Raw genomic sequence first — 23,477 nt, forward strand, 5'->3', positions numbered from 1 at the left:
TGGCTGCTTTCTGTGACAAATTACGAGCGCTCGCTTTGATGAGGTCGGGTTGTGATGGTGCTGGGAGTGGAGTACAGTGCAACTGCCAGACCCTCACCGGTTCCCCCATAACCACTCCAAAAGGGAAAGCGGCACCCAGCCGATGACTAATGAGAGGCTTGGACTGAGTCTGGCCCAGATCTGGCCTTGGTGGGGCCACTCCCCTAAACAGAGGCTGATCTGTAGGTACCGTATGCCGCCACACGCCTTCCACACTCCGCGCAACCTTTCGCCTCATACATCTCACCACCGGCAATCCTCTGGGAAATCTAAGGCACTGTGAAAGGAGAAGAGTTCAGGCTATGTGCTGGAAAAGATTCATATTTATTTATATTTATTATTTATATATATATATATATATATATTTATATATGCGATTATATATATTTATAACTTTGTTATGTATATTTGTCATGACGGGGATTGAAAAACTTTTTGATATAGATAGTTTTTTTTAATTTTATTTGCCTGATCTATTTTTTTAAGTAATCTAAATTTGACTTCAAATTGTAGATGCAGAGCAACCTAAATTTGAAACTTGGGTCTCAAGTTTACATTGTGTGTGTGCATGTGTGGGATTGTGTGTGTGTGTGTGTGTGTGTGTTTGTGTGTGTGTGTCTGTGGTGAGGAGACAGTGCCTGGAAATGTTATATTGCCTTCGCTTAAACAAACATTAACAGTGGAACAATCTCTGTTTAATGATGCGCAGCGTCAACAGGGAAACGATGCTCACCAATAATCACCACAATCAGCTTGTGGTAAAAAAAAAAGACAACTGAACATGACATCATTCAAGTTTTTTTGCCTTCTTTTTTGTTTTTAAACGTTGAGTCGGGCGTTGAGGTGTCAAAGTCTCTATCTACCTTCAATCTATCATACTGCTTCTGTAGCTCAGCCTCTCTCTCTCCCTCTCTCTCTCTTTCTCAACCCCCCGTCTCTCTTCTTCTTCTCTGTCACAATCCCTCTCTCCCCTCAGTCTACGATCTAGGTTACTCGGTTTCCTAGCCGAGCACAGGGACCATTCGGAGAAGAAAAAAAAAATGAGAGAAAAGAAAAAACAGAAGGTCGAATCTATGAAGGACATCCTTGTTGAAGTGTGCAACCTTCTACTTCTGCGCAAATTACCCACACGCTGTGCATGGACTCAAAGCGGAGCTGTGGCTCTCAATTCAGAAGCTCAGAAAGGATACAACCGTGACATGTAATGCTTGTTGGAGTGTCACAACAACATGGAGAGGCAGCGTTGTGCTAACTGTTTACAGTTTGTACTATTTGCCTGCTTTTGATGGGTTAATTCTGTCCTTAATCGTTTTTTTCATGTATATATGTTGGGATTCTCATTACAGTGAATGGTCTTGAGAAGTGTGAAGTAGGGATGAGAAAATCAACAATAAGCATAAGTCTAAACTTAGAAAACAATAACTTGTTATGTAATAGTATCATTGTGGAAACTTGCTGATGAAGCGAGAAAAGAAAAAGTAGTAAATTCCACAACTTCCCCGTAGAGTTTCCACTCCCCACATGCTGACTTGGTTTCGACAAACCCGCCCTAAAAAAGGAAATCATTTTATTTACCTCTTCCCATCAGCAAATGCAAAACAGATGAGGGGCAAGCATGCATTTCCATACCTACAAAAGTGACTGACTCGCACAGATACACCTGCACCCACACCACCACATTCCCGTTTAAGGATGGCAAAATGTAGGTGGTGAAGAAAAAGCAAGTGCACACCAGAACCTCGTGGTTTGCGCGAGGGTTAGCGACGTTAGCATCAGCCTGCAGGCCTTAATTGAGGCCAGGAGGGAGCATTTAATAATTGCTGTCAGAAGATCAAATTTAATTCTCCTCTCCTCACAGCCACCACTGCTGTAGGGTAGAGTGAAACAAATTGTCATCAGAGATTTCTAAATGAACAAAGCTTTTAATTAGGGTGATTAGAATGCTGTGGCAAAGAGAAAGAGTAAAGGGGTAGGGGGCTGGGGTTGGGTGTGATGAAATCATCAGCAGATCGTCTTAACCATGATGTCTGGTGTTGATACAGTGTGGGGGTGAGGGGGCGGTGAGGGAGGGAGGGAGGGGACCGGGGCATGCATGGGACTACTGGGGAAGTTTGCTGTGTGCTTGAACACAAGCAAAGCGTGGCCCATGCTGCAAATTAGCCCTTAGCCTCGGTTTCAAACCTCTGACACGAACACACACACGCGCGCACGCACATCGCACACACTCTCTGCCCTTTTCCCCCCACTGGAGAACATTGCTAACATCCTGAGACATTGTCATACTCGGCGGGGAACATAATTGGGTGAATATGTCAGTGCTTTGTGTTCTTAGTGACATGACTCCCGGCTGTTCCTGTGGGGGCTGGGAATGCTCATTGAAGGGTTCATATAGTGCTATTCCACAACATGGGTTCATTGTTCATTACTTGTGCCGCTTGCTTCGCGATCATGAAAAAAAAACATTAGCAGAGAGAAACTTACCTGCGCACGTAGATGACGAGTTTTGCGAACGTGCCATCGGTCCCTGTCAGCGGTCAGTTACATACCTGGGTGCACAGGGCAACGTGTGCTTTGGGACAGTGGTTTACAGTGGCTGGAAAACTTGACCTGCGGCAGAGCATTTTAAATGACTTTACGACTGGAAAGAGAGGGAGGAAGGAGTGAAAGAAAATGTGACTCTTTTAATAAAGGGAAACTTAAGTTGGGTGCTTGAAACATTAGATGTGTTTGACAATCTGCACCACCTCCATAATCTAAACCTTTTCAGTACCTCTCGTCTTGTCCCTTTTCGCCAAACTTCCACCTTGTAATGTGTCACCTCTATTAAGTCCATTCTTTTTTCTCTCTCTCTCTATCATCTTTTCTATCTCCACTTCATCCTTGAATGCTCATCGCCCCTCCCTATGCTCATGCCATGGAAAGACTGAATGCAGTAAATGGTGATTCATTCCAGCCTTTTCCGGGGCCTCTCCAAATTGTGGCTCGCCTTTGCTTCTGCTTTTTCTTTTCTTCTCCTTTTTTTTTTCTGATACCACTTTTTCCGCCAGCTTGGCACGCGGGCATGTGTGTGGCAAGTTTGTCATTGTGGTCCGCTAATTTTATTTGTTTATCGCTCATGGCTCTATAAGCCATCGCCGCAAAAGAAAAAGAAAGCTGCTGATAATCGGCAGGGAACCACGAAGGCTACTCCTCCTCGCGATCCCCGTCTGTCTGGCTTCACCTCGCTTTCACGTGTGCCCTCTTGCTCATCTGCCTTTGGCCCAGCAGCTGCAGCTTTACAGCCCTTGGCCTCCTTTCAAACAGAGGGGTTGACGCATTGTGTCAAGTCATTTTGTCCTTGGGGAAGTCAGCGATGGGTTATGGAAAGATAGCTCTCACCTGCCTCCATACTGGCTCTGACGGATGGCTACCTATCTCCATTGTGGCTCTAGTGGCCCAAGGCCCATGTTCACTGGTGCTGAGTGAGAGAAGCAGCTGCCCAAACGAAGGGCAGGGCTTCACACTCTCATACCTTCATTATTATTAACTGATACTGATAAAGCAATAGAATAGAATAAAAAACAGTAGTTTCAACCCAATTTCCAGTGTTTTCCCAATAAATCTGTTGCGTCGTAAAAGAGGATTTTGCAAGTTTTAAAACATACAAAGCAAAAGAATAAATATATTAGGGAATTCAAGTGAAGGCGTTATCTAATTTCATATTCAGAAATCATTTTGTTTCTGTTCATTTGGACTTTATCTGGCACTGGGGATTTTGGTGATTTGGTTCTAAATCCCAATGTGTGCTCTGTTAATATGTGAGTGATTTGGTGAAGGAAGCACCTGCAGCACCTTTGATTGTCTTTGCCTGCTGATGTCACGTCCTTCCGCTGTGTGTGTGTGTGTGTGTGTGTGTGTGTGTGTGTGTGTGTGTGTGTGTGTGTGTGTGTGTGTGTGTGTGTGTGTCCTTCCTGTCTCTCTGTCCTCCTAGACCCCGGGGCAGAACTGTTGGATTGAAGGATAAGAGGGGGAAACAGCGCGGGCAGACTGTCATTAGTTTTAAAATCAATTAGGTTTAAAGTTGAAGTATGAAGCTTTAAGTTGAGGAATTGGTTGAACGGGGCTCGGTGATGAATTGAGAACTCATGCTGCGGAACTAGAGCTGCTACTTATAACAATATACTTTATTCCATAATGTCAATCACACTTGTAAAACTTGTGCCAGCCACGGGCTACTGGCTCACTTTCCTCCTCATCAATAGACAGGTGACTCACTTCTAAGCTACGTGAAGATTGAAAATAGAATACATGTGAAACCGTCTCTGTCTCGCTAATGATCCAACTAAACCATGAGCTAATAGAGAGAGACAGGTGAAGACATATCCTCCAGCACACACACTACACTTGAGGACACACACGCATCTCACATTCAAGTTTAGCTAGTATGCTCACTGGGAATGAAAAAATAAATAAAGAAGAAGAAGGAATGAACACATTATAGGATGATCCACCACTATCACTCTAATCCCCAGATGTACATGTTGCTAATCTCTTTAGCTGCTAACATGTTAAATTAGCCCTAATATCTGCTGAGATTCAGAAGCATAGAGGCCCACCTACGCGTGGGCTACCGCCCAGGTTTAGGTCACTCTTCTCCCCCAGCAGTCGAAAAAGAAAAAAAAAGATAGAGACATTAGAGTGGTGGGGGTGGTGGGGGTTGAGGGAAGTAGCAGTGATAGCCATTCGTCACCCTGCCTATCTCTCTCTGACAGATGGGGAGTGCGGCGTGCCACATAGAGGAGTCACTGCCTGTAATGACATTAGAGGCACAATGAGACCTGATACACATTTTTCTGTTTCCATCCCGCCTGGCCATCGACTCGCTCCTTCTGTATGATCCCTCCCCACCTCTCATATATATATCCATTCATCCTCAAAAGAGATAAAGTGTTGTGTGCCACTATTTTCGAATCAAAACAAAAAAAAACACAAACACACACACGGATGCGCCCGCAAAGACACACACGTATGTGCGCGTGGCTTCAGACGCAAAGAAGAAACCTCCAAAAAATTGACACATCTGAAAAGAAATATGTTCTCGAGGAAAAGAAATCGACATGACAGGAATGCTGGAATGAAAATGGAGCACTGTCGGTGTGTACTGACATTCAGATAGTATTTAGAAAACTATATTAAAGCTTCTTTTTTTTCCATCTACCTCTTCAAGGAAATGGGAGTTTATTTAAAAAGAGAGAGCGTTTATTTAATGTACCATACACCTACTAAAAGGTTTACTTACTGCAGTGTAATATGTTATTTCAAATCCTCACAACCACATTTCCTAGGAGGATAGGGGATACTGGTATTATATATATATTTTTTTTTTCTTCCAGGACACATGCTAGTACCAAATGTGTTGCAGATGTACCATGAGCCGAGGCTGTGCTGCCGAGGTGGGGTTTCTTGGAAAAACATCGCCAATCCTGTCATGATAAATCACCTTCCCCAATTTGCTACAACATGTAGAATTAGGATTTGAGAATGTCAGCATCAGCAGAATTCTGCACACGTTGCATTTACAGGAGTGCCAGTTTCGTTTTTTAACGTCTTTCCCCTTTGCAGTTCTCTGAAGGGCGAAGCCGAACTGGGCTCAACTTTTGTTCTCGGAAGGCGAATTCGCGCAGCCCCACGTTTCTTCTCATTTGCTGTCACGTCCCTTCTCCGCAGCTCACAAACAATAACTACCGCAGCCGTCTTTCAATGTGACAAATTGCAGGCCCGAGCATGAGTCAAGGTAAAGTTCCTCTTTTTGTCCCCCGCCCCCCCGCCCCCCCTCATGATTCGAAGGAGTCATCTCCAGCGCCTGTCCTCAATAACACAGCCACATTAACAAGCACCCTACAGACTGTCTATTAGAATGTGAAAAAGCGCCTTGTGCTGTATATTAGTTTTTAGTGACTAAACACTTGGGAGAGAGGCGACCTAGAATCAAGCCTTGTGGTGCACTGAGTGTATATGTTCTCGTCGTCCTCTCAGCTCCTCTTCTGAGACACAGAGAGAGAGAGAGAGAGAGAGAGAGAGAATGCTCATTAGATCTATGTGGTGAATCGCTTCTCCCTCTCCATCCTCCCCCAACCTTCGTCCCCCCCCCCTCTCTCTCTCCCTCTCTCTCTCTCTCTCTCTCCCTCTCTCTCCCTCTCTCTCTCTCTCTCTCTCTCTCTCTCTCTCTCTCTCTCTCCGTCCGTCTGCTTAACAGATGGGAGGGTCGTGGGTACAGCTCTTCCCCTCCCCCTGGAGAGGCCTGGTGCCTGTTCAAAAAGATTTCTCTCCGTGCTTCACTCCGTTTCCCCCTCTCTCCTCTTCAATTTCTCAGTTTTCCTCCCATCCACTCCCCATCTCCTTCTTTCATTGTCACCTATCCAACTCAAAGCAGCAGAGAGTTGGGACCCAGGGTATGAAACAAGCAGAGGAGCAACCGTGGCGCTTCGGCCCACTCGGTGCCAGCGTGCTCTCTGACCTTAGATGTCGCCTGCCCGGTCTCCATCCAGTTACCAGCGCTAGTGTGAATGCAGACATTGCCATTAGTCAGACTCCTCAGAGAAGACAAATAAACTCTGAAGTGTATTCTTCATCTTTCGCAGCTCATTCCCTCTTCCCCTACGCCTTACTTAGGGATTAGTAAATTGGCTTAATGTCTAAAAGCTCGTTAGTTCGTTCTCCTGTCTTGCGCTGTGTGTCTTAATTTTTCCTCTCATTGCTTTCTCACCTCTTTGCCCTCTCAAGGTCAGGTGTGTCTGCGACAAATTCCTGCTCAGGATCTCTGCCCTCCGACACTTGACCATGTTTATTTAGCGGGGCTTGATTTCACTCTGTTTCACTGTCACGTCGTTATGAGGCTAAATTGGATTGAGTGATTCGGTGGTAATCTGTTAACTGATGCTCCCTTCACCACATGGGAAGGAGAGGGAAGGGAGCCTGATGAGGAGGTGGGCAGTGTTTAACCAGGAGCTGCCTGGCACTCATATGGGACGGGGGTGGGTGTGAAGAAGAGTGGGGGATGGTGGCGGGAGAAGGGGTGGTTGGGACGACGGGAAGGGAACTTTCGTCGTTGTGTAGGAGGAGGCAAGAGTGAGAGGAAATGTGGCGGGTGGAAGGGGTGGGGGCGCAGAGGTGGGGAAGCACGAGGCTAAGCGGCGAGTGGCAGCAGAGCCTCACCTCGGGGAGCATTGGCTGGCACTGGGAGCCAAGTGCGGGGATTAAATGTTCAGGACACGGGCTTAGTCTTAGCATTAATGTTACGTAAGGCCTAAGGTGTTGCCCCAGCGGGTGTTGACATTGAGAGGTTCAGTTCTGCTCTGTGAGCTGTGGGTGGAACGAGGAGGAGGTGGAGGCCAGGAGGCAGGGATCACGGCGGTAACGCCTCCTTGTTTGGAGCGATGCCTGGGCTGGGTAGTGTTGTTGTGCACAAAGACTGGGAGGGGATGATGCTGTCAGCCTGTGATTGAGGTACGCCAGCTTGATTGATATCCTTGTCTGGCTGTCTTGTGCCAAGTGCCTTAGTGTTGGTTTGTAATCCGAGTTTGTCTGACAACATCCGTCTTTGTTTTTTTTCTCCAGGGGGCAGCGTTTTGTTTTCCTGTCTATCGGTTGGGTGTGTTTGCTCACAGTGATGCTAAAATGTTTTGGGTAGCCTCTTTAGAGCTGCCACAGAGTTATTTTAGATCTTGCTATTATTGTGATGGCGTAGATCGGCTGTTTGTCCAAACTGTCAAGTGATGTGTTTGTGTTTGTATCTCATTCCTTCCATAAGTGGGCGTGTCCCAAACATCAACTCAGGAAGCTTTTTGTTGCTCATTTCATTATTGTTTAAATCATATTGTCTTGTTTTGTTTTACTCTGCACATGAAAATCTTGGGCAGAGATTCTTAAGATATAATAAAAGTTATGTTATTTCATATTAAATCTGAAATAAATTCATGTTTCTGTGTGTTTTTGCACATGAACTCTGAAGGAACACATGATCATTCTAGTTACTGCTACAGGCCTTTTGTCTGTCACTATTACTAGTACGCCTGGATGTTCCTATTACGCTATTTCATTATCAATGTCCTACACTCCAGCACAAAGAGGTCAAGTGCATAGCAATGTGCTCCACTCACCTCAGGGGTTTAGAGCTTTCTTGTGCTTTCTCATGCATGTTACTCAATAAATACATGGATTCAGGTTAGGGAGGGAAAAAAGAAAAGAAGGGTAAAGGAGGTGCATTACAATGTGTGTGTGTGTGTGTGTGTGTGTGTGTGTGTGTGTGTGTGTGTGTGTGTGTGTGTGTGTGTGTGTGTGTGTGGGAGCGTGCAAAGGAGAGAATCTGAGAGAGCAAGGAAGAGAGCAAGGGTTTATGGGAGAAGAGAGGGAGTGATAGAGAGAGAGACTGAGACTGACATGTCTTTTGGTGAAGCGGTGTCGTCTTCCACATCAGCGTCTGATGCTTGTGCTGCCAGGTGCCGGAAATCTGGTTCAGAAAGGAGAGAAGAGAGAAGAAGGGGAAAGTAGAGAGAGAGAAAAAAAAAAGGCAGGGTAGATGGAAGATTTTTTTTTTTATGTGACGGCGCTGACAGCTCCCCTGCATTGCACTGAGCTTAAATAATGGGATGCTCATTTGCATAACGAGGGACGTTATCACCTCTACTGTCAAAAGAAAACACAACAACAGTTCTTCTGCTCCTCCCTGAGATAGATTGGGTTGGCCTACTTTAGCACTCTGGAGAGATGCACTGGAGCTCGGGCTTAGCCAAGCTCGCACAAGAACACACACTCGCACACGTGCACACACACACACGGACACACAGTCACTCACTCACGCAAACTTTTTGGAGCGCAGCTTTCTTCTTCGCACATGCAGTCCAGCTCAGCAGCAGCCGCGCTGGCCTGCGCTCATGAAACACAGGTACACACACAAACACACACACACAAGTGCATTTGCTCCTCAGATGCACTCACTGACGTGCATCTCCAGCTGGATTAACTTCATGTTGGAATTTTGTTTGATTTCCGTCTCTAAGAAACGTTTTTATTTTACTATCAACTCTCCAACGATGACTCTTGGCACTTTTCCCCCCCATTCCCCTCGTTTTTATTTTGGCTTTTGTTTTGTCAGAACATGGTAACACTGAGCTCAGTTTCACATCTGTATCCTATCTCGCCACTCACGCCTGCAATTTTGGAGATGAGCTGCAGATAGAGCAGAAAAAGATGTTTCTGGCAGCTCCACTGTCAATACAGTGCAGTTTTCGTGGGAAGAAACAAAATGTATTTCTCAGTCTGGAGGTAATGTAACAGTGTTGGTGATTAGAGCGTTTAAGTTAGCGGCACTTCCAAAACACTGTCAAAGTCTCTGTGAACGAGGCAACATCCTGACAGCGCTGTCTCCTCTCATAGTCGGTGCCTGGGAAGAAAAAAAATGCAGAAACTGATTTGCATGATATCGACAGTGAAAAACACAGCGGTTCTCACAACATTGTTGACAGATTCTTTGTCTTTCTTCAACCTCCCTTGTGGCTGCCATGATGCCACTTTTATTATTTTTTCTCTCAGTATTTTGCCATATTTCATTTCATTTAATGCTCACCCTCTCCTCTCCTCCCCCCCACCCCCTCTTTTTCCTTTCTTGCAGGTACAGATGCTGGAATCTTTGAGTTGATTGGAACAAATAGAAAGCAGGGAAGAAAAAAAACGACGAGATAAAGGAAGAGTGAAGAAAGGGAAGGAGAAGAAGAAGACGAGAGAGAAAGAGGAAGAAAGAGAAGAGAGAAGAAAGCATAAAGTTTTTTGAGAAAGAGGAGAGAGAAAAGAGACTGGGACGATGGGGAGGAAAAAGATTCAGATCACGCGGATTATGGATGAACGCAACAGACAGGTGAGTCCCTGGGGGATGGGAGGATGGATGAGTGTGGAGGTGGAGAAAGGAGGAAGGAGAAACACCCTGCACCCCACACAGCCCTCAACAATAAGGGTCTTCTGGGAGTCTGGGCAATATGTGAACTGGGGGACAGAGGCATGTGTGGGGATAACACAGTTATTGCTTTGGGTGGAGAAGATCTATTGGGTTATAATAGCAGGGTTGTTTCTCCTCCATCTAAAAACACCAGTGTGAGGACACCAGGATGTGTGGATTTGCATGAGAACATTTGTAAGTCTCAAAATTAATTCGGTATATCAGAGCCCCTCTGTCTGAGGGCTGCTGCCAACTGAGGCACCCAACCTCTCACACCATGCCACCCAGTTTAGCTCACTGACAGTGGAATATTACCGGGTGGTAGCAGAGGAGAAGCAGGGTGAGAAAACTTGTAAACAAACAGCCCAACAGAGATGGATTATCTGAGGTGACGCACGTCGGACAGGGTGGAGATTAAGGGTTGCCTGCGAAACAAACAGTGAGACAGTATTTCTTTGCAGTAGATTTCCTCTATGCTGCACTTTAGTAACTTTAGTAATCATTGATGTAATAACTCAAAAGAAAACTCCCTGCTTAAACAGCTACTTATCAATAATGGGATTCTTGCAGGACACTTTTTGAAACAACAGCTGGCATTACTTCTCTCAAGTAGAGACGTAATAAATAGCGGACGGCGTGATTCAAGCAGACACCAGCGTCTGTGGCAGGAAATAGATAGAGACAGAGTTCTCCACACTGCCCTCGAGGCCCACAATCGATCACTTCCTGTGGCACAACTGACCACTGACACTTTGTCAGCTTCCTGGCAGCCCAATTGGATCCATACGCTGTTAATGTGGCCCCCTGGATCACAGGTCAAACACACGCACCTTCTTCGGACACAGGGCCTGCTTCATTGCCTCTGCCTCGTCTTTATCCACAATACAGGTCCGCAACAACGTCTCACCATGCGCTCCGTCAAAAGCATTCATTTGTGGCGGAAGTAAAGTGACATAAAGAGGCTCGAGGAATCGATTGAGTCATGCGGGAAGAGTAATTGACCGTCGTCATGACAGAGCTCAATGAATGTGATGGTAACAAGATAATCCTGAGAAGAGGGTGAGAGAGAGACTTTACCTGAAATAAAGAAGCAACTTTCAGTAATGATTTATGATTTTTACTGATACATGGTGTGTTCACCTTGGATACAGGACAGAAATGTAATCCAGGCCTGATATTTTACAGTTTAACCATAAACTTTATTATAAGTAATTAGAAAAAATTAGAAAACACAATGAATGCACATCTTCTCTATGTAGTTTATTCTGTGAAATAAGTGTTCTCAGTTCTGCAAATATAAACAGAAATACCGATATAGATCCTTGGCTTATTTTCCATTTGCAAGTATTGCTGACAACTACATCACCATCTATGGTGAACAAATTAAAGGTTGAAAAAACTTTGAACTTAATTATATATAAAGTTTCCATTGCTCTCAAAGGTAATACTTTGAAATTAGTAAATCTGCAAAATTCTGCCTGATGCCGAGACTCACTGATAAGAATCGGCCAGTGAGATCAGCAAACCAACTAATCGTTCGGTCTCTAATATAAAGAGATGGACAAATCTGAGGGGTTGTTTGACTATATGTGCCTTTGTGCTCATAATCCAAATCATGTATTTGTTATTGAAGGTGAGACACGCAGTCAGACAGGGAACAAGGAGGAGGTCACAGAGTTTTAGACGAGGACTAAAGCTATCGTGTTGCAGCAGCACCCACACATCCTCCTTACTGTTATCTCAGCCCTCCTCTCTCATCCCCACCGTCGACCGGGCCCGCCAGTTGCACCGAGCACTCCGGCTCCTGAGGATAAGGAGGGAAAGAGGGAGACAGGAAGGACACCTGAAGGGAATCGATGCCTGAGATATCCGGGCTTTACTTACAGGCAGAGGAGGAGAAGAGAGAGAGAGAGAGGAGAAGGTTCAGGGAAAGGAAAAATCAATATATCACTGGATTTTGTTGTTTTGATCTCTTAAATGATAGATTACTTATTTTGCTGTTGGCTCCATGTAATAATTATTCCTTCGGATATGATGTCAACAAGTCATGCGGCGATCACCACGTGCTCTTCTTGGAGCATATGGAATTAAGTGTCATTCAACCTTCAGCCTAAATTACATCATTTTTACAGAGGCGGACATCACAAGACAGAGACACAGACAGAAACAGCAAACCTAAAATTTCTTCTTCTTAAAAAAAAGAAAAAAGAAAACGGAAGCTTTGACTTTTTGCATATTTTCACTTCCTTTTTGAGGAAATGTCCAAAAGCACAAGCCAAATAAACACTGGAGGAGTTTGTATAGTGTTTCTTTCAACCTCGAATTCTTCACATACTTTTACGTCTAAAAAGTTTTGCCGTCTTCTGAAAACTCCTCTAGGGTCTTTTTTATTAAATCAACAGATTGACATTAACATAGTGATATAGTTCAATATAATAGACGCTGTATATAAAATACAAAAATAACGATATAACCACATTGTAACATTAACCCTGAGTCCACACACACACACACACACACACACACACACACACACACACACAGACACACACACACACGTTGAAGCGTGGCACCATTCTGCGTGGCTGTCAACGCCGCCTTGCCACCTACGGGGCAGCGCTGCTTGTCCACCCTTGCCCTCCCTGCAGAAGCATCACAGTGGGCAAGGGGCCTGGCTCTCTCTGGGCGGCCACTTTGGGCTGCCACCCCGCAGGCCCTGAAACACTTCCCCAGAGCAGGGGCAGAAGGACCAGGCCTCCCTGGTGTTGACTGGCTGCCCGGACCTCTGGACACTGGGCAGCAGTGTGCGAGCCCTGGCTCCGAGCCCCCCGACCACTCAGACCCTCTCCCAGCCTTTGGGCACATGAAAGAGCCCCCTGTGCCATAAACTCATGGGCTGCACACAGACAGCAGACTCTCTTGACCCAACACACACACAGAGAACACACACATACAGGTAGGTGACACACACACACCTACTGTACTGTACAACATGCACGCGCAGGTTTGTGTTTGTATGCACACGGGCATAGATTCATAGTTTTGAGCAATTGCAGATTATACTCACAGACAAACACTTAGATGCATTTAGTGTCCTGTTAATGCAGCACATACACATGCCTGCTTGTAAACACATGTCAAACACATCCATCTCTCTGGGGTCGGTCTCGGGGATCGACTAATTTGCTGAAATTGGCTCTAATTGGTGTTACTTCTGCAGCCAGTTCATTCAGTGGACTTAATTTAGAATGACTCGTCTGTGCGAATCTGTGCGTATGTGTTGGACATGCGAGATTCAAGGGGGAGGGGACCCGGGGGCCAAAGGTCAAACGTTGATCAGGCCATCAGTGACAGGAAGTAAAACAACAGGATTTCCGAAACTCCACAACAAACAACTCAAACACATACTTGGCTGGGAGCAAAACAAATTGAGATACATTATTTTATGTTATCCTGCGTATATTCGCCTCACTATTTCAACCGCAGCTGAAATAAAGGGGTGTTTTTGTTTCTACGACAAAGCATTTTTCTCTCCAATCAACAGCACTGGAGTGAGAAAATGTGTGAGTGAAATTAACAGCAGGAAAATAATGAGGCCCACAGGGTAGCTCCTCACTCCTGCACCCCTCCTCTAATTCCCTGTTTCCCACCTTCTACCATCTCCTCTTATACCAAAGCGAGTGTGAGACCTCAACTGAAAAAGGGCTCACTGAGCTCTCACCTTCCTTTTGCTGTATTTTTCTTTCTATTCTCTTTTGCCTCCTCGACTTATTTCCTGTTTTGTCTCACATTCACATCTTCTTCATGTGGCTCATTTTGCTCTCTCACCTCACTTCGCTCATTATGTAGGCCCTTGAAATTTCAAAATAAGACTAAGTAGGAACAGTTTTTAGTACTTTTAAATGGTAAAATTATGTGACATTTTCTAAAACAAAAATATCTCCAAAAAATTAAGAATCAAAAGATGATTTGCTGCTAAAGTTAATAGACCGGTTTTTAGTTATTTGCTTTTTTTAAATTACCATGGTGGACTCCCTCAGAATCTACAGCTCATATATATATATATTTTTCGCTATTGTCCACTTGTTTTACTGCTGTAATAAATTATGTTTGTTTGTCATAAGAAGACTTTACTTAGTGAATTATGGGTCTTCTTCCAACCGAAATCACTGAAACAATTAAATGTGTGGGGACATACAATCTACATAAAACTCTTAAAACAACTCAGTTCCTTTTAAGAATTTCTTATTTTTCTTTTCTTTTCTTCAGAAAACGCTTTCAATTAAATAGGTTGGGACATTTAAAAATAATTTTAGGCCAGTCAGCTCCTTAGAGTTTCTTGTTCTGTTCTTTTCTTTTTCTATATATCTATATTTGCTACAGTGCCACGACAAAAAGTTTATGCACCTCACATGCATGATAGCAAAGTTATTTTTGTCGTTCCTGCCACTAACTTGGGCCTTGCAGTATAACATCCACTTTCTTTTTTTTTTCAGTTGGCATATCCTTTTCCAGTTGCGGTTTTTCAGCATAACCAGGAACATACACAGAAGGAGCGTAGCCAGCCATTTCAGCGCTGTACTGAAATGTAATTACTACTTCTGCTAAGGAGAACAATCTAAACTAGCATGTATTTTAAGACGCGCACCTAGAGTCTAACTAAAATTGGCATAATTAAGACGCTGCTCCATCAGTTACACAGATTCGATTTTAGCCACTCAAAGTGGACCCTTCTGATTTAGACACTGAATGAAGGAGTCTCCTCTCCCTACTGTATAATGACGACGTGCAGAAGAAGAATGATAAGTGGGGTTTTGAGGAGAGAGAGGAGCATATATTAGAGGTAGGACAAAGCCTCTTTTGTCGTAATACCCCTCTTAACAGCTTCTTTGGCTGTGAGGCAGAGTTCAGGCCCAGGTCTCGGGCTCCTCTTATTCCTTTTGCGTAAGCCCGTGTCTTCCTGCCTGGCCCCTGACAATGGGATAAGTGTTTGTCTCAAGACAAATCGTGCCGCTCCATAGCTGACTGACATCTCTGTATGCATGTGTGTGTGTGTGCGCACTTGTGTGCGTCCGTCCATGTTTGGTTTTCTAACCAGCAGTTTTGTTGGTGCCTGTCTCTCCACTCCTCCTCTTCCTCCACCTCCTCCTCCCCCAGGGAAGCAGGCAGGAGGTGGGAAGGAGAAGCGAAGCCATTGTGAAGGGGAAGCCACTGGCCTCTTCCTGTTATGAGAGGAAATGCATACAAATGTGCTTCCTGTGCGTCCGCCCCCCCCCCCCCCCCCCCCCCCCCCCCCCCCCCCGTCATTCTCTCTCCCCTCTCACCCATGTGGCAGTGAAGCAGCCGCTATCAGTCCTTTCTTCTCATCCCTCTGTTCATCACAGGGATGTTGTTCTCCTCTTTTTGTTGCCTGGAGGAGACGTGAATGGTCAATTGTGTAGAGTAGAGTGCATCATTTAATTTTTATAAATTATTTATTTTTTTATTGATAATTTTGACCAGTGGTAGCATATGTAGAATCACATGCACATAACAATAAGTGTATGATTGAAGAGAGAGAGATAGAAAAGAAAGACAGAAAGATAGAAAGTAAGAAAGAGAGAAAGAATTAGAATTAGTTCATGGCTCCGAAAAGGGGATGTTGTGGCGACATGGTTTGGGAGTTTACAGGGGGGTGTGTGTGTGGGCGTGTGCGTGTGCGCGTATCTGTGTGTATGTCTGTGTGTGTGAGAATCTCTTAGGATGGGGCTGTGGAGGTGGATGGGGTGAACAAATAAAGCCTGTGTGTCACAGTGTATGTTCACCATGATTTAGTGCTCATTATGTGCTAAAGTAATTGAGACTTGTACTAGATCACAGCCTGTGTAAACGGAGTAGATCGAGGGCTATGAACAGGAATTTTTTCGTCTCCTTCAGAAAGTACTTCGTGAAGAAAGTATCAAAAAGTTTTCTAACTTACTTATTGTTGACATGAAAACTTAGAAAACTTTTGTTTCAAATGTAGTCTGAATTACTGATCATCCTAAAATTGAATATGTGGTGTTGATGCTAGGTTGTAAAATGCTGACATTGTGAAAATGTTAAAACTTTCAAATCTGGCCCTTTGTTGCCTGTTCACTCTCCCCACAAGTCACATCTACAGTGGGTGCTTCTACAAATTAAAATTAGAAGTAGAATATAAATAATACCGATTTTAGCATAGTTTCTTTTAGTTTCCTAACTTTATTTCTATTTAGAAATAATCAGCCATTTGATGTGCTACTTACAAAACAAATTATCATATTAAGAACCAGGAGCTTTTCAGTAATGGAAAAAAAATCATTTGCATGTGTCTGATGTGAAAAGCAGTCAGAGCCCGACACTGTCACATCTCTGTAAATGTTTGCAGATCATTCATAGCATCTGTTTTTTACCCACTCGAGGGGCCGAGCAGTAGCACCTGAAAAGTAGTTTACACGTCTCTGTGTGGGCTCGGGCAGCCGTTTTGAGCTCGCACAGGAAGGGCTGGTGGTGACATCACCGGTGCGGACGTTGATGGCCTGAAAGTGTCACATGACAAGTGAGACCATGAAGTCACGACAGAGTCACCTCCATTAGTGGAAATTGCTACTGTGAACCTGCATCGCTGGGATACGGTGCACATTAGCACATCCCACATGATGTTGCAGGAGTCAATTTTTACCATAGATAGCATTTATGTGTGAGCCAACTGTGTTTTATAATGTGTGTGTGTGTGTGTGTGTGTGTGTGTGTGTGTGTGTGTGTGTGTGTGTGTGTGTGTGTGTGTGTTAGAGCAAGCATGTACTGTATACCTCGATGTATGCCAGTGTATGGATGCCTGTGCATAGCATTAGTAATGTGTATGATTTGGAGGTAGCGGGTTGTACGTGTCAGATTGAGACGTGGGGGTGCGGTGTGATATTTATGTAGGTGTTATTGTTTGGTCAGTTAGGGCTTTTCATAATCACACTCACTCTTCCTGTGGTGTTGTTAAAGTCAGTCTATGTGTGAATTATAGCCTAATATGTGGGAAACGCGCACGCACAGATCCGCATTTGAAGTGTGAGGCCCGAGACAACTTCGACTGGATTCCACTCTGAACTTTTTAAAAAATGTTTACATGTTTAAATGAGAAGCAGAGAGATTGCGTTCCAAGTTGCTTACTACCTTATACTGCCGTGTTTGTGTGTGTGTAATATTCCACAAATACGTGAGTGATCTGAGCCGGACCTCCCCTTTGAGAGTTGTGGACCTGTGGGACTCACACCCAGCCCACGTGTGTGCGCCGTGTGCAACCTTCCGGAACATTAGTGGCCCCAGCAGAGTGTGTGACTGAGTGAGTGGGTGATAACGGAGCTGGGCCGGGAGCTAGCTGTGTCCTGTACCTGCCCCTGGTGCCCCTTGCATCCAAACACCAGGGGAAGACAACACTCTACATGTCCTGTTCCCCGACACTCTGCTGTGACCTTGTGTCCTACAGTGCTGTCATCTTATTTACTCGCCCATGTATGACTTGTGCTCTGTAGCTCTGCTGCTGGCGGACGCCTTTAGGGTGCTTGCGCTTCAGTTTCGGACGGCACACCAGAGTGGGTTTGATAGGAAAATTATTCTCATTGTCACAAGATGCCTTTTCATCTCAGGGTGTTAAAAATGAGGCTTGTTTCTTTTTCACATTTTAGTTTCTCTGTGTAAATGTCAGCATGGTATTTAGTGCCCAGGGGAGCTTTTTCTCCTCATGTCGTCTGTGGATCAGATGAGCGTTTGTTCCGAGCTACAGAACCTGACACTGCGCACGCCGGTTTGTGAGAACGCCGTCCGTGTCTCTTGTCTCTGTTGTTTGAAAGATAGGCACGACGCTGTGACATCACTGGAAAACTTTTTTTTGTGGGGGGGGGGGATTGTGGAGCTGGTCCAGGATACAGCAAGGTTTTACTAAATCTTAGTGGAGAGAGAGGGAGACAGGGAGAGAAACAAGCGTCACGAACAGGGGAGAGTTTGATATTCAGTTTCCCTGGTACATCCTGGAAGATATGATTTCAGGTAATCCAAAACTATCTATCAATATCCATTCAACCTTATCTCCTCTTTCAGGTCTCGAAGTTGTAAAGAGAAAATGTGAAGGGCAGTGCACGATAGATTTTCACCACAAATCTATTCAAGGTTTATCCTCATCTACCACACGCACATGGATCTCTTCTTTAAAGGCATCTTTTTAAAGGCCTTTATAACCCACACTTACTGTCATTATTACTGTATTCAGAACATATCTGAGAGTTGAACGTTTTCTCTCTGTATTCTTCTGGCCCAGCTCAGTGTCAGAAGAGAATAGACAAACATGCAGTTAATCAACAAACTGAGATCATTAGCTACCAGCTGGGCACTGTGCTGGCAGTATTTCCGCTCAGTAAAAAGCTTTGTCAATACAGATCTCCAGTGTACGTAATACACACAGTCACTGAAGAAAAGAAAAGAAAATTCAGATAGAAAAAGAGGCAGTGTTGCTCAGAGAGAAGCTGGCAGAGGCACATTTTTTCCCATCCAGACATACGAGAGCTCGCACACATGGTTCGGAGAAGAAACCAGGTGCAGCTCCCCGGAATTAACTCACTTTCACTGCTCTAGTTTTTTTATCCAAACAATAGAGGAAGAATAGAAGCTGTTCTATTTTGACAATGTGGGCACTTGTATGCCCGTCTTATTAAAGGAACCGGTCTGAGGCCTCACATACAAGTACACACACACTTGCACATGCCCACAAACAGGGAGGGAGAGAGAAGAAAACAGGCCCCATTACAAAGGACAATTTTTGTGGTTTATGTTCATCGCTGCTATTCAAGCACTCAAACAGCTTCAAGCAGGGACTCCATTCTTTATTTATATCAATGGCGTGTTGTTCACTATGAGGCAGTTAATTGGGCAACAGAACAATGTGTGTTAATATCACTGTGAGAAAATGGTATGTCTCGCCTGTTTGGGTTTTTTTTAGATTAAAATAGTCTATGGGCATTACTTGGGTGCACAAAGCAGGTTTTATGCACCAAGCACGTTCGGGTCATTTGAAGGTGATGAATTTAGCCTCACATATATGCTCTGTGATGAACCTCTGTACGCTTTGATGTAGAAGAAATAACCGATCTTCCGTACCGTTATCTGTCTGAGACAGAGTGTTTTCAGTTCCTTAAATGCAAGCCCAGCTTCTTTTTTTTTTTCTTTTTTCCTGGTATAGAGGATAGACTGTTACAGCCAGGGTTTGTTGAACAATCAGCAGACTTTGCTTTTCCTCTAATGTTGTTTTAGAGGAAAAGAGTTATTACGTCAGATTTCTATTTATTCAGTCAGCACAGAATGAAAAGGTCTAGGGTTGGACATTTTCACTGGCGCTAGATGATTAAAACATTTCAGGTCAAATAGACTGATTTGAGTGTAAGGGCAATTTTCTGTTTAATGTGGGTGTGAAAATAAGTCCCCATAAACCTGTCTCCTCCTTATAATAAGCACAATTTTAATGCATCGTTCTTGTTCTCTGTCCTCTTATCTTTTACCCAGGTGACATTTACAAAGCGAAAGTTTGGCCTGATGAAGAAGGCGTACGAGCTGAGCGTGCTGTGCGACTGTGAGATTGCCCTGATCATCTTCAACAGCACCAACAAGCTGTTCCAGTATGCCAGCACAGACATGGACAAGGTTCTGCTGAAATACACCGAGTACAACGAGCCTCACGAGAGCAGGACCAACTCTGATATTGTGGAGGTGAGTTGCAAGAAAACACAGACGGCACACGAGCGCACAAGCACTCACGCGAACAGGAGCGCGCACACGCACACTCATGCAAACACACAGAAACGGAAAAGTAGACAGATGGTTACTGCGTTTGTGACTCATTCAGCAACCCTTACTTCTCTCTTTTGGTCTTCACACCTAGCATAGTGTAAGAATTAATTGCTCCCATAGTTCGTCGGTCTTCCCCAAGGGTTCAGTCACAATATCAATCACTTTTAGAAAAGGTATAAGACTCACAGTATGTCAACAACTTCAACAACATATGTTTGTTTAAATCGCCTTCTTCTCGCTGCGTGTACTTTGCAATATAAAAGTAAATCACTGATCCGGGGCCTTTCAGTTGCCCGTGTGGTGTGTGATCACCAGCGCCTGCCCTCTGTGTCCTGTCACCACTGATGTGCCTATTAGAGCAGGACGTTGATCGGACTTGCTTTGGACACGTGTCACCAGTGTGGCTCAAGGCGATGTTAAGCAGCCTCGCAGGCCGGGCAGCAGGCAGGTAGATAAAGCAGGAAATGACACAGGGAGAGTCCAGGATCCTTAAGCTCTCACTGTGAACCTGTTATGCAACATTCACGCTGGACCTCTAACAAACCTGTTGGGCCACACACACACACATAGGCAACCATGCATTCATGCAGAGTTTATCCCTCGCTCTTGCGCTCATGCATTAATACTCGCACCACGCTCGCAGATTAAACTGCACCTGTCCCACAAAATAGTGCTGAATGAATATCAAACAGTACATTAAATATTCTCTCTCTGCTCGTCACATGGAATCTTTATAGCGATAGGATGGTTATTTTGTATTTAATATGCCAATCCAGATAAACTATATTGAAAATTCTACATGAAGTGCACATTTTATAGCCGTAATCCAGCATCAAAATGTCATTTATGATTCAGAATACATATTCAATACACCCACTGCCCCATTTTACAAGATTTTAATACATGTGATGCAGTCTAGTTTTAATATTGATGCATATAATATAATGTATATTTACTTTTAACTTAGAGGTCATAAAAAACCTCAACCATGTTCAAATGTTCTCCGTTTTGTTTAAAATGTTAACTTGTTAGGTCGTCTTTACCTTTGTCCTTATCAGCTCAATGTTTAAAAAAGACTGAATGTTCCAAAGGAAAACTGAGGACAGATACCGCACTGAATGTATTGGTGCAGGCTGGCCACTTAAATACAGGATCAAACAGCATGGGACATGTTTTTTATCTTCTCATATGGGTGTTTGTGGGCTTGTTGCACGCCCACGGGTGGACACGTCCTCCGGGAATACTCCTATTCCAGATGGCACTCTGCCCCTGACGACAAACCATTTGAATTTACACACTGATAACAAATGTGTTTCACTTTGGGAGAAATCTGGCCCTGCATTTCCCCTTTCTTTATTCTATATAATTACAAATTCCAGCAGGTTTAAAGTCAAAATGCTGCATAAGTAAAACTATTGAGGGATATCAAATCATACCAGAGTCTTTTTTCACACACAATCACAATCCACAGTCAGAATTATGATCATTTGTCTATTTCCAATACTGAAAAGAATATCAAACATTCCTTTGGACGTATCTATTTGCACTGTTTAAACACATTATTGTATTAAAGAGATGCTGTAGGATCATACTGTGCATCTAACATGTGCACCAGTATCTTAAGTCTGACAGCTTTATATTGTACCATATGTTGCTCAATTCAGTCATTTCCTTTTATTGTCTTCTACTTTTATTTTTTTCTCCACTGCCCTAATCCATTTTGTTTTAGGGACCTTGTCAACTATTGATTATGGGGATATACTGAGTTGAGTGAAAACATTTGTGAAACCTTATCTCTACTCTGAGAAATATTTGACTGCGAAACCACTATTTTTGGCACCAGCTCCTCATCCACCATTCGGCTAATTCACGTTGAATTGTTTTTCAAATACCTCACGCATGGAAGAGACCCAATAATAGAAATTATAGTCTTCAAATTCACTCACGGCATAAAATCCTCAGATTACCCATCCCCACTGCAAAGGTAGCAGTGATTTGCTGTTGTCATTCCGCTGCAGTCAAATATGTAGTGTGTTAATGTAGCTCATACATCAAGCGATACAGCACTCAACATACAGCCAACCTAATGACGAAAACAAAGAGAATGGACTGGGTGCATTATCATGGAAACTATTTAGAAGCACAAATAAATCAGCTAGACACAACTTGTCCTCTTCTGCAATGTAGCATGTGCTCTTACTCCCTTCAATTAATATTATTATGGCTTTTATGAATTATTAATGTGGTTTATGCTGCAACTTTGTACGGTTAGATTATAAAAAACTGTTTTTCCATAGATATATCGTGCAACTCAAAAACTTAAAATAATCTGCAAAGCTGTTTACATCTATGTTGTTTCCCCAATGCTTGGTTTGAGGCTTATAAGAAATCCATATCAGAGGGAATGAAGAATAATCCTCGATGCATTATATATTTTACATTAACCAATTTAGCATAAACTCGTATTCCCAGTGTGCCTATAAGCACTGGTATCCTTTATGCACCAAGCCCTTCAGCCACGCTTCAGTCAGTGTATTAGCCTGCCCCAGCTGAACCCATGAAGAGAGTCGTCACATGTTTCAGCAAGTGCCTGTGACGAGAGCTCCCTGCTTTGAAGCTCTCTCTTTAGCTGTGTCTCCATTATAGAGCAGGGGATGGTTAACGTGTAAACAGCTGTGTCAGGGGAAGACGCTAAAGAGCCTGGTGGGGGAGAGTGCTGTGGAGCACTTCCTACACTGTGATCCCTGGAGGACTCAGGCTCCAAATTCTCTGAGCGACTCGCAGTGGGAGAAATCGATCTGAAGAGGCCTTCAGCCTTAGCTACGGCTCGCTAACAGGATTGGCCACGGGGCTGACACTGGCACGTTTAGCATGGACAAGGGAGGAGGAGGAGGAGGAGGGTGTAGGGGGGAGCGAGAGGGAGCGGGGAGTTGGATCGCTCCCGCTGGGCCTTGTGCGCCGCTGCTGTGCTACGTCACAGGTGCAGGAACGTGGGTGGGTTGTTGAGTTTGGGGGGAGGCAGGAGTGGACTTCCTGTTGAGCTGGCAGGATGATGAGGACGAGGTCAAGTACAAGATGAAGGGTTGGATGTAGGGTTGAAAAAAAATCAAAGTTACCGCAACAACAAGACGTTAAATATGACGTCTAATACATGACATATGGTGCAAAATTCGTAGAAAGCTCTTGTCTTTAGAAGTATGCAGAAACAAATGCGTCTCTCTTATTCCGCTGCTGCTGTGCCTGAAGGTATAGTGGGAGGAGAGGCAGAGGTAGGGGAGCGGAGCTCAGAGTGTGGGCGGCTGGCATAGAGGCCTGCTACATTAGCAATAAAGCTCTATGTAATTAGCATGTCTTTGGTTGATAATTAGCGTTGTTGAGAGAGTGGCACTGAGAGCGTTACAGCCTCTCTAGCTACAGCATGTTTACAAGAGGCTTGAGGGCTTTTCTCTTTCTCTCTCTCACTCCATCTCTGTCTTCCTGTTTTTTATCCACTTCTTACCAACAGTATCTTGAATATATGTATGGATTAAATTGTGTATGTATGTAAGAAATAGAAACAGGCAGATAGAAAGACATAAAGGGATATATATAGAGAGAGAGGAGTGGTGAAGAAGGTCCTGATGACTCACTTGAAAAC

The 23,477-nt window shown here is 44.2% G+C and overlaps 1 protein-coding gene across 7 annotated transcripts in view; it reads left to right on the forward strand.

Annotated features, from left to right (window-relative positions):
- mef2cb (myocyte enhancer factor 2cb) overlaps positions 1-23,477 on the forward strand; it is a 72,785-nt gene that overhangs the window by 21,836 nt on the left and 27,472 nt on the right. For all 7 annotated transcript variants that reach the window (XM_034596610.1, XM_034596612.1, XM_034596615.1 and 4 more), the window contains 2 exons: positions 9,689-9,931; positions 19,556-19,759. In XM_034596610.1, coding sequence (XP_034452501.1) covers positions 9,878-9,931; positions 19,556-19,759 — 258 coding nt within the window. In that variant the 5' untranslated portion in view covers positions 9,689-9,877. The remainder of the gene's footprint in view (positions 1-9,688; positions 9,932-19,555; positions 19,760-23,477) is intronic.

Source organism: Hippoglossus hippoglossus, chromosome 9 (assembly GCF_009819705.1).
Source record: "Hippoglossus hippoglossus isolate fHipHip1 chromosome 9, fHipHip1.pri, whole genome shotgun sequence".
NCBI lineage: Eukaryota > Metazoa > Chordata > Actinopteri > Pleuronectiformes > Pleuronectidae > Hippoglossus > Hippoglossus hippoglossus.